We start from the raw sequence: 10,162 nt of genomic DNA, 5'->3' as shown, positions 1-10,162 counted from the left end.
GTTTGTTCAATTCTTTGTTCAACCCACCAAGAGCCTGGACAACTCATCTCCAAGACCTTCTACCTGGTAACAGCTGTAGGAGCTGGAGCTGGCAGCCTGGAGACAAGCGTCCTAACAAGCCCCGGCTCCCTACAGTGAAGGGTCAGCAGAGGTGGGGCTCTAGAGGGGCCTGGGCCCAAGCTCACAGGATCCTGCCCTGGTAAGCTTGTGTGCAGGTGGGGGGCCAAGGGAGACAGTCCCCACCCAAACCCCAATGCCCCCTAGCACCCAAGGTGGTCTTCTGCTCAATCAAGGAGCTCCTTGGCAAAGGCGGGTCTAATTTCTGGTGTCCCTGGAACCAGGAATAGGGGGCCAGGGGTGTCTAAGAAAGGGACTCAGGCTGGTGTTCTGACCTCTTCTCCCTTATTCAGACTCAGGTCTTTGGTCCAGCTGTCCCAGCCAGGGCCTGCTCACCCCTGTCCCCTGCCTGGTCCCATCCCACCCACCCACAGGTCTCAGTTTAGGTGTCAATATCAGAAGCCCCCTCTGTGCTCCGGTCTCTGCACTCCGGCCCCGGTGTCATTGTCCTCTCCCCAAGGACAGGGGGTTCGATAATTGGGTTTCCAAGAGCCCTGCAGGGACACCCCTTCTTGGGAACTCACACAGCCCAGCCAGGTCACTAAGCCTTTGAGGGGCCCTTGTTGCTTCTGTGGCCTCCAGACGCACCTTGGTGTGTGTGGGACTCGTGCCCACTGTGGTCCCGCCCTACGGATGACCGTGAACCTGTAGGGTGTTGGACCAGCCCCTCACCCCAAGGCTGGGCAGGCCCCAGGAGTACCCCTCGGCCCAGACAGAAGCTCCCACGGGAGCGGGGGAGGGGAAGGGGGAGCACGGTTCGGCCCCAGGTGTGGCCGCGGATAATGAGACCCTGGGGATGGGGGCGCACCTGCGCCTCGGCGCCCTGCAGAGGGTTTCCCAGGAGACCCCCACCCCCGCCAGGCTCCCGCCGCGCCGTGGGGGTGGGGCAGCCCTGCCGGCCAGAGCCGGGCACAGGCCAGGCGGGCGGCGGGGATCGTGACCGCGGCTGCGTGCGTCCGCGTCCAGGAGCTTCTGTGCGGGGTACTGGCGCGCCGGCGGGGCGACCCGGGTGCCGGCGCCGTGCGGGCAACACGCGCGTCTCTGCGGGGCTGCGCGGGGTCCGCGAAGCGGCTGGGGGCGCGCGGCGCGGGCGCGGCGCTGGGCGCGGGGGGCGCTCCCGGCCGGGATGAGCTCACCGCAGTCGCGCCGGGGCTGAGCGCCGAGCGGGGCGGCGGCGGGGCGGGCGGCGGCTCCTCGGCGGCTCCGCGGCGGCCCGGGCCGCGCGCCACCATGCTGGGCCTGGACGCGTGCGAGCTGGGGGCGCAGCTGCTGGAGCTGCTCCGGCTGGCGCTGTGCGCCCGAGGTGAGCGGGCCGGGCAGGGGCCGGCGGCCAAGTGGGCGGGGGGCTCGGCTGGGTCTTAGCCCCGGGCGGGGAGCAGCCCCTCCCCCGCGGCAACTTTGGGGGCGCGCGTGGGGATCTCGCGGCGCAGACCCCCGGCCGGGGTCTGGCAGGGGTGGGGGACTTCATCCAGGCTCCACCCCTGTGGGGAAGGGAGCCAGGTGCTGACCGGTCCGCTTGTGAAGCCGCGGGGCTGGGACCCTCTCCCCCTGGGCATCGCCGCCTGGAGCCCCTCTCCCCTGGGTGGGGCTGAGGCTGGGGCTCGGGCTCAGGCTCCGTAGGGCGTGTGGTGATTCCCGAGAAGACTGGAGCGAAGTGGGCAGGGACTCAGAAACCCCTGCCCAGGGCACCAGGGAGAGGGGCTTCAGGAGACCACCAGCCCGGGGCACCATGGAAGGCGGCGCAGAGCCTGAGCCCAGGGATTTGGAGAGAGCGGCTCCCAGCCCCCCAGCACCATGGGGAGGAACTCCTAGACTGTGGGAAAGTGTTCAGAGACCCCGGCCCAGAGCAGGATGGTAGAGGGCCCCGGAGCTACTAGGGGCGGGGGCTGCTGAGGGCCGCTGCTCTCAAGCAGGTAGTCCCTGGCCCTGGGCTGCCCTCATTTGAAGTCTTACTCCCCCACCCTTTGGTCTTCGAGTCAGGGAAGGGGCCTTTGTGGACATCTGGGCCAGAGGAGCTGCAGGCTTGGTGGTTTCTGGAGGCCCCTCCTGAAGGTCTGGGTGCGGTGTGGCACCTCCCCAGGCCGCCTGCCCTCTCCCAGAGGCTTCCCCTTGAGTCCCTTTGGGTAGTGGGAGGTACAGCTGGCCAGAGGGGGCTCCAGCCTGGTGCTGGAATGCCAGGGTCTGCTAGTGGCCACTGCTCATGCCCCTCCCCATCCCCAGTCCTCCTGGCTGACAAGGAGGGTGGGCCACCAGCAGTGGACGAGGTGCTGGATGAAGCTGTGCCCGAGTACCGGGCGCCAGGGAGGAAGAGCCTCTTGGAGATCCGGCAGCTGGACCCGGACGACAGGAGCCTGGCCGAGTACAAGCGGGCGCTGCTGGGGCCCCTGCCACCGGCTGTGGGTATGGCAGGGGCCTGGGCTTGGAGGGCTGGGTCTGGGGGTGCTGGTGGGAAGCCCAGCGGGGGTGAGGGGGGGCATCCTGCAGACTTCCAGTTTCTCCTCAGACCCAAGCCTGCCCAATGTGCAGGTGACCAGGCTAACACTCTTGTCGGAGCAGGCTCCAGGGCCCGTCGTCATGGATCTCACAGGTAACTCGCAGGGTGCTGCACCCTGAACGCAGGTAGGGCCCTCCCAGGCACACTCCTGCACCCTTGAGTTCCACGCCCTGGGCCATCACAATCGCAGACCTCATGGGCACCACACCCCACGTGGGGGCTCCTGGAGCAGGTCTCAGCCTGTAGGGAGTTCCAACCCTAGCTGCAGTTTCCCCAATAGGGGACCTGGCTGTTCTGAAGGACCAGGTGTTTGTCCTGAAGGAAGGTGTTGATTACAGAGTGAAGATTACCTTCAAGGTGAGAGACAGGGCAGTGGGCAGAGGGGTTGGGGATGGGGGCAACAACCAGAGGCCTGGCCCCCAGAGGGAACTCCTAATGCCTCTTTTCCCAGGTCCACAGGGAGATTGTCAGCGGCCTCAAGTGTCTGCACCACACCTACCGCCGGGGCCTGCGCGGTGAGGGCAGCGGGTGGGGGGGGAACAGGGTGGGGGGGAGAAGTGGGGGGCGGACAGAGGACAGCCCTGATGCCCTCGCCCTCCCTAGTGGACAAGACCGTCTACATGGTGGGCAGCTACGGCCCAAGCGCCCAGGAGTATGAGTTTGTGACTCCGGTGGAGGAAGCGCCAAGGGGTGCACTGGTGCGGGGCCCCTACCTGGTCGTGTCCCTCTTCACCGACGATGACAGGACGCACCACCTGTCCTGGGAGTGGGGTCTCCGCATCTGCCAGGACTGGAAGGACTGAACCCCCAGTCCTTTTCTCCCCCACCTCCCTCAGCTGCTGCACAGGGACTCCCAAGCATCCCCAGCACCCCCCGTGAGTGACCAGACCCTCCCCTGCTGCCCCTGCTCTGTCCCGGGACCCCCTGGGCCTGGCGCTATCCCCTGAGCTGTCCCATTAAACGTGGCCCTGTCTCGGTGCCCTGCGTGTTGTCTCTTTCTGCCTCCCCTCCCCTGGGGGCTGGGGGGGCCGCACGGGCCTTATCTTTGCTGGAACCAGGCCTGTGTGCCACGTGGCAGCTGCTGCTTGGCTTCTGGCCCCCTTATCTGCCCCTGCCCCACGGGCCCTGGCAGCACCATGAGCCGCCAGCTTCTGCCTGTACTGCTGCTGCTGCTCAGGGCTTCGTGCCCCTGGGGTCAGGAGCAGGGACCCAAGAGCCCCTCAGAGGAGCCTCCAGAGGAGGAAATCCCCAAGGAGGATGGGATCTTGGTGCTGAGCCGCCACACCCTGGGCCTGGCCCTGCGGGAGCACCCTGCCCTGCTGGTGGAGTTCTGTGAGTGCTGGGGCCAGTGGAGCTGGGGACCGGCGGAGACTAGCAGGGCCCACCTGAGGGCCCCACCCTTTGCCAGCAAATGCAGGGCATGTGCCCGAGAGAGGCCTCCCTGCAGGCACTTGCCCCCACTGTGCCCAGGAGCTCTCTAGGAGGGTCCTCGGGGTCCGGTTGGGGCAGGCAGGAGCAGTGGTAGTACTGGGGGTACCCACAGGACATGACAGCACCTGTGCCTCCCTGCTCAGCCAGCGGCCGTGGTGCCCGAGTCGCCGCCTTGCCAGCCACTCCTCCAGCTGCCAGGGCATCCCACAGACTCTGCGGAGGCCCAGGCAGTGTTCGGGCTTTGGGGGCCCACAGAGGTCCCCGATGCATGTGCTCTGTGGTCTTTCTACAACCCTTGACACAGATGGGAACCGTTCTTGCCTGGGAGGTCTTCACAGGCAGCCACATGGGCCTGGGAGCCCCAGCCTTACAGGGCAGGAAAGGGAGGGGTCTTTTCCTTTTTAGAGACGGAGTTCTGCTCTTGTTGCCCAGGCTGCAGTGCAATGGCACAATCTTGGCTCACTGCGACCTCCGCCTCCCAGGTTCAAGCGATTCTCCTGCCTCAGCCTCCCGAGTAGCTGGGATTACAGGCATACGCAACCAATCCTGGCTAATTTTTTTTTGGTATTTTTAGTAGAGAGGGGTTTTCTCCAGGTTGGCCAGGCTGGTCTCTAACTCCCAACCTCAGGTGATCCACCCGCCTCTGCCTCCCAAAGTGCTGGGATTACAGGCGCGGCTGTAGGGAGGGGGGGTCTTTCAAGCCCTCCCAAGCCTTGTTGGTCCCTGTGCCGCAGCCTGGGGGTCCACAAAGAGGCGCTGGCGCTCAGCTTGGCCATGGCCAGGGCTCAGGGCAGAATGGAGGAGCACACTTGTTCCCTGCTGGGTTGTCAGGTGTGGAGAGGGTGCTGCTGGGGTTGTGGTGGCCTGGGGCACTCACGGCCCCGTCCCCCAGATGCCCCGTGGTGTGGGCACTGCAAGGCCCTGGCCCCCGAGTACAGCAAGGCAGCTGCCCTGCTTGCGGCTGAGTCAACGGCGGTCACGCTGTCCAAGGTGGACGGGCCTGCGCAGCCCGAGCTGGCTGAGGAGTTTGGTGTGACGGAGTACCCTACGCTCAAGTTCTTCCGCAATGGGAACCGCACACACCCGGAGGAGTACACAGGTGCGGGCGCAGGCCGGTCGTTGGGGGGTGGTGGCCAGGCCCAGGCTGAGGGGGACTCCCTGCAGGACCACGGGAGGCTGAGGGCATTGCCGAGTGGCTGCGACGGCGGGTGGGGCCCAGTGCCAAGCGGCTGGAGGACGAGGCGGCCGCCCAGGCGCTGATCGACGGCCGGGACCTGGTGGTCATCGGCTTCTTCCAGGTGAGCCACTGGGTGTGGGGAGCTGGGCCATGGGGGCAGTGACTGTGGAACCTGGTGGCCTCACAGGGCCGGGCCCTTCAGGACCTGCAGGATGAGGACGTGGCCACCTTCTTGGCCCTGGCCCGGGACGCCCTGGACATGACCTTTGGCCTCACGGACCGGCCGCGGCTCTTTGAGCAGTTCGGCCTCACCAAGGACACCGTGGTTCTCTTCAAGAAGGTAGGTCAGGCCCAGGCGTGGGTTGGGGTCCGGCTGCAGCGCCCACTGACCCATCTGCTGCTGTCCAGTTTGATGAGGGGCGGGCAGACTTCCCAGTGGATGAGGAGCTTGGCCTGGACCTGGGGGACCTGTCGCGCTTCCTGGTCACACACAGCATGCACCTGGTCACGGAGTTCAACAGCCAGGTACGTAGGCTGCAGTGCCTGGGCTGGGGGTGTCCCAGGGTGGAAGAGTCCAGGGATGGGGGTGCCTAGGCTGGGGGTCCTGTGGAGTCATGAGCGCCCTCCCTACTGTAGACATCTCCCAAGATCTTCGCGGCCAGGATCCTCAACCACCTGCTGCTGTTTCTCAACCAGACCCTGGCTGCTCACAGGGAGCTCCTAGCGGGCTTTGGGGAGGCAGCTCCCCACTTCCGGGGGCAGGTACTGGGGTCCGGGGTGAGGGGCAGCTGGATGGGGGCAGGTACTGGGGTCTGGGGGAAGGGGCAGCTGGACAGTGGCCGGTGCCAGTGTGGACTCCTGGCCTCAGGTGCTGTTCGTGGTGGTGGACGTGGCGGCTGACAATGAGCACGTGCTGCAGTACTTTGGCCTCAAGGCTGAGGCAGCCCCCACCCTGCGCTTCATCAACATTGAGACCACTAAAAAGTACGCGCCTGTGGATGGGGGCCCTGTCACCGCAGCTTCCGTCACTGCTTTCTGCCACGCAGTCCTCAACGGCCAAGTCAAGGTCCGCTGCAGACTGCTCATAGAGGGAGGGGAACCCTGACCTCATCTACCAGCCTGGCAGGGGGTGGGAACAGCAGCTCTCAGGCCCCCACCCCTGCAGTCCCCGCAGAGGAGCCCCCAACTCCGCAGAGGACCTCCCTCCCCCCCAAGCCCCACAGAAGGCCTCCCCCCTGAGCCCTGCAGAGGACCCCTAGCAAAGCGCCTGGCCTGGTCTCCCCCAGCCCTATCTCCTGAGCCAGGAGGTACCCCCTGACTGGGATCAGCGGCCAGTGAAGACCCTCGTGGGCAAGAATTTTGAGCAGGTGGCTTTTGACGAAACCAAGAATGTGTTTGTCAAGTTCTGTGAGTGCTGAGGGAGGCACGGGGTGTGTGGGCTGGGCAGGGGGTGCCCAGATGGCCGCGCTCAATGGCCCCTGTCCTAGATGCCCCATGGTGCACCCATTGCAAGGAGATGGCCCCTGCCTGGGAGGCGCTAGCTGAGAAGTACCAAGACCATGAGGACATCATCATTGCTCAGCTGGATGCCACGGCCAACGAGCTGGACGCCTTCACCGTGCACAGCTTCCCTACCCTCAAGTACTTCCCAGCAGGACCAGGTCGGAAGGTATGGGGGACAGGTGCCTGGGGAAGCTGGGATGCCATCCTCCTGGGCATGGGGCTGGGCCTGGCATGTCCTCCAGAGCCTCCTGCCTCTCCTCAGGTGATTGAATATAAAAGCACCAGGGACCTGGAGACCTTGTCCAAGTTCCTGGACAACGGGGGCGCGGTGCCCACGGAGGAGCCCACGGAGGAGCCCACGGAGGAGCCGGCAGCCCCGTTCCCGGTGGGTGTCCCTAAGCCAGGGCTCCAGGCCTCTGCACAAACTGTCTTTACACAGGGCTGGCGGGGGCGGGGGCAGGGGTAGGCTGGGAGCAGAGCTCCGAGCTGTACTTGTGACCCGTTCTAGGAGCCACGGGCCAACTCAACCGTGGGGTCCAAGGAGGAGCTGTAGCTACCCCCGTGTCACTCCCCTCCTCACCGCTGGACAGGAGGGCACCTCCTTGGGTGCTGGAGGGAGCTGTGCATCGTGAATAAAGAGCTTGGTTCTGGACTGTGTGTGCCTGATCCCTCAGCAAGGCTGGCCTGATGCAGCTCTGCCCAGACGCGGGCTCCTGGGAAGGAAGGTGGAGCACGTTCATGCTCTAGCTTGGCCAGCCTCTGAGTCACAGGACGACCCCCATGCCTGCTGGAGGCCAGCATGACCTTAACCACAGGGGCTGAGGCTGGGAGACCCAGGCCAGGCCCCACTGGCAGCAGACACACCACAGCCAGGGCAGGTTCAAAAACAGTTTTATTTAATTATTATCCAAGTACCTTTGAAAAGATAATTGTACAAGTGTCATCGCATGAAAAACAGACCTGGGCAGCCCCTGCTGGCCCTGGCCTGAGAAATGTACATATTTACATGGGCCCTCAGAAAGGAGGACCCGGGACCGCGCAGCCGGCAGCTGGAGGCAGGTGCAGTACCCCGTCGCCGGCTCACACAGTGGCAGGCAAGAGACAAGCTGTGTTGAAGGCACTCGGTGGCGAGTACAATTGACAGAGGCCCTGCAGGCCTCTGCGCCCAGGCCTGGGGCTGCGCCCAGCCAGACCAGGGTACGTGGGCAAATCCCAGAGGGAAAAACAGATCCCAGCACATGTGCCCAGGGGAGGCGCCGGGGCGTCGCTTGAAGCCGGCAGCAGGGACCCTGGCTGCCCCACTTGGGCTAGGCCCTCCAAGTATTGCTATGGGGAGTGTCCGGCTGCCTCCTCAGGGGCAGGACAGAAGCCTGTGGACCACGCGGAGGGACCCCTACCCGCCCAGACACGGCGAGACTGCAGGGGTGGGTGGCGCCCCCACGCTGTTCTCTATCGGGCTCCTGCGTACGAGGTCATCCGCCTGGCTATGACACCTGTGCCCACCGAGGGCCTCGCCTGGTGCAGCGGTCAGCCCGCCAGCTGGTCAGTCCACCTTCTCCACTTTGCCAATTATCTTCTCCTCAAAGACGGGCAGGACAGCCTCATCCTCTCGAACCTCCTCGAACACCACCCCACAGTCAAACTCGTCACTCACTTTCTTGAAGTAGTATCTGCAGGAAGGAAGTGAGGAGTACAGTGAGCAGGCAGTGCCGCAGATGGGAGGAGGCCTGTGACGGGGACAGCGTGTCCACACCCCCATCCCGAGGAGCCTCCTGTCCGTGCCCCACCGCCCCCACCACGTGCGCCCCTCCCAGGGCAACAGTGAACAGTGCAATGACCGCATGTGGGTGAAGTGGCAGCTACAGGGGGTGAGTTTACTGCCTGCTGGGAGGCACCCTACAGCCCCCTAGGAGTACCTGCCCCAGCCTCTCAGGAGGTGCAGGGGGGAAGTGGATGGGTGTGGGGTATCTGCTTCCCAAGGGCTGAGCCCTGTCATGGAGGTGACCCCGACTGGGGCCCTCCCTCAGCACCACATCCGCAGACACAGTCCATGGGTGTCTGCAGTCGCCTGTGGACAGAGGGAACCACCTGCCAGGCTCTGCCAGGCTCTTGTGGTCAGGCCCCCTCTGCTCACCCCCCAGTGCTCACTCAGGAGCCTCCAAGACTGGCTGCAGGCAGGCCCTCAGGGCTGAGGGGCCGAGGCCCAACGAACGTTGGTAGGATGGGGCCTGGCTTTTCAGTTGGGCAAAAGGAGCTGAATCCAGAGCCTGGAGACAAGGCTGGCCCAGGGGAGCCCGACACAAGGTTCAGACCATTGTTGTCTGGGCCTCTGGCTGTTTTCTCACCCCGAAGCTGAGGGCCCTGGAAGGAGTCCCTTAGGGACCCTCTCAGTCCTGTGGGGCCGAAGGCCTGATGCCATCCTCAGCCCAGGGCTTGGAGAACTGGCGTAGGTGCAGATGAGGGACAGGAGCTGAAACAGCCGGAAAGCCTTTTTTTTTTGGATAGAGACGGAGTCTCGCTCTGTCATCCAGGCTGGAGTTCTGGAGAGCAGTGGTGCGATCTCGGCTCACTGCAACCTCCGTCTCCTGAGTTCAAGCAATTCTGCCTCAGCCTCCCAAGTAAATGGGATTACAGGCACCCGCCACCATGCCTGGCTCATTTCTTTTGTATTTTTAGTAGAGAGAGGATTTCACCATGTTACCCAGGCTGGGCTCGATCTCCTGAGCTCAGGCAATCTGCCCGTCTCTGCCTCCCAAAATGCCAGGATTACAGAAGTGAGGCACCATGCCTGGCTAGAAACCCTCTTTTTCGTACTGCTGGGCACCCACGTACCCCTGCAGGGAGTGGGCACCCCAGCCCTCACACTCACCTGTAGCTGCCCTTTTTGGTCAGCAGCTCCTTGAACTGGCCCAGGGTGACAGCGCGGCCCCTCACCAGGGTGCGGTAGGGGATAGGCTCCCCACAGAAGTAGTATGCCACAACGATGCTGTCACACGGCTGGGCACTCCCGCCGCCCGCCTTCCTCTGCGATCTCGTCCTGGGGAAAGAGATGCAGCAGTGGTCCCTGGTTTTGGACTAAGGTCCCACAGGGTGCCTCCTGCTGGCCTCAGGCTGCCAGCAAAGGGTGGGGCAGGCCTGCAAACACCTGGGGCCCCAGGCCCCACTGCCCCCCCACCGCAGCATCTCAATCTGGAGTCTGACTCCACTCACCGGGAGCACAAAGGTCTCCCCGCTGCCTCACAGCCCCACCCTCGACTGGACAGGGCCTGGCCACTGGGCGCACTGCAGCTCTCACCTCTAGGATGGCAGGGCAGGCTGCATGGCTCCTATCCCAGGAAGACCTACGGCCCCCAAACCTTAAAAACATCTCAAGGGCAGGGATTGGACAAACAGAACTATGCACGATTTCTGGATGAGCCTGACCCCACAGTGAAGTCTGT

The 10,162-nt window shown here is 64.5% G+C and overlaps 3 protein-coding genes across 4 annotated transcripts in view; 2 read left to right on the top strand and 1 right to left on the bottom strand.

The window, feature by feature from the left end:
* The first annotated feature begins 1,120 nt into the window (after positions 1–1,120).
* ARHGDIG (Rho GDP dissociation inhibitor gamma) lies at positions 1,121–3,590 on the top strand. The gene is made up of 6 exons (XM_025371110.1): positions 1,121–1,420; positions 2,338–2,517; positions 2,621–2,704; positions 2,892–2,968; positions 3,063–3,126; positions 3,215–3,590. The coding sequence occupies exons 1-6, from the start codon at positions 1,348–1,350 to the stop codon at positions 3,412–3,414; spliced, it is 678 nt and encodes a 225-aa protein (XP_025226895.1). The 5' UTR covers positions 1,121–1,347; the 3' UTR covers positions 3,415–3,590.
* A 130-nt stretch (positions 3,591–3,720) lies between these two features.
* PDIA2 (protein disulfide isomerase family A member 2) lies at positions 3,721–7,374 on the top strand. Its single transcript, XM_025370833.1, has 11 exons — positions 3,721–3,943; positions 4,935–5,141; positions 5,207–5,340; positions 5,422–5,559; positions 5,628–5,744; positions 5,856–5,981; positions 6,088–6,285; positions 6,506–6,626; positions 6,707–6,888; positions 6,985–7,107; positions 7,231–7,374. Exons 1-11 carry the CDS (start codon positions 3,748–3,750, stop codon positions 7,273–7,275), a joined length of 1,587 nt encoding a protein of 528 aa, XP_025226618.1. The 5' UTR covers positions 3,721–3,747; the 3' UTR covers positions 7,276–7,374.
* Positions 7,375–7,596: 222 nt separating this feature from the next.
* Positions 7,597–10,162, bottom strand: part of AXIN1 (axin 1) — a 66,175-nt gene continuing 63,609 nt past the window's right edge. For both annotated transcript variants that reach the window (XM_025369580.1, XM_025369581.1), the window contains 2 exons: positions 9,592–9,759; positions 7,597–8,392 (listed from right to left, as the gene is read on the bottom strand). In XM_025369580.1, the coding sequence (XP_025225365.1) occupies positions 8,266–8,392; positions 9,592–9,759 (295 nt within the window). In that variant the 3' untranslated portion in view covers positions 7,597–8,265. The remainder of the gene's footprint in view (positions 8,393–9,591; positions 9,760–10,162) is intronic.

This window comes from Theropithecus gelada, chromosome 20, assembly GCF_003255815.1.
Source record: "Theropithecus gelada isolate Dixy chromosome 20, Tgel_1.0, whole genome shotgun sequence".
Lineage (NCBI taxonomy): Eukaryota > Metazoa > Chordata > Mammalia > Primates > Cercopithecidae > Theropithecus > Theropithecus gelada.
This window is presented reverse-complemented; position numbering and strand designations above follow the sequence as displayed.

Bases quoted from the DNA above. Each gene is read 5' to 3' on its own strand.
- ARHGDIG (XM_025371110.1), top strand. From the start codon at position 1,348: ATGCTGGGCCTGGACGCGTGCGAGCTGGGGGCGCAGCTGCTGGAGCTG. The intron at 2,705-2,891 runs GTAACTCGCAGG...TTTCCCCAATAG, and splicing joins CGTCGTCATGGATCTCACAG to GGGACCTGGCTGTTCTGAAG. The intron at 3,127-3,214 runs GTGAGGGCAGCG...CGCCCTCCCTAG, and splicing joins CTACCGCCGGGGCCTGCGCG to TGGACAAGACCGTCTACATG.
- PDIA2 (XM_025370833.1), top strand. From the start codon at position 3,748: ATGAGCCGCCAGCTTCTGCCTGTACTGCTGCTGCTGCTCAGGGCTTCG. The intron at 6,627-6,706 runs GTGAGTGCTGAG...CCCCTGTCCTAG, and splicing joins GAATGTGTTTGTCAAGTTCT to ATGCCCCATGGTGCACCCAT. The intron at 7,108-7,230 runs GTGGGTGTCCCT...GACCCGTTCTAG, and splicing joins AGCCGGCAGCCCCGTTCCCG to GAGCCACGGGCCAACTCAAC.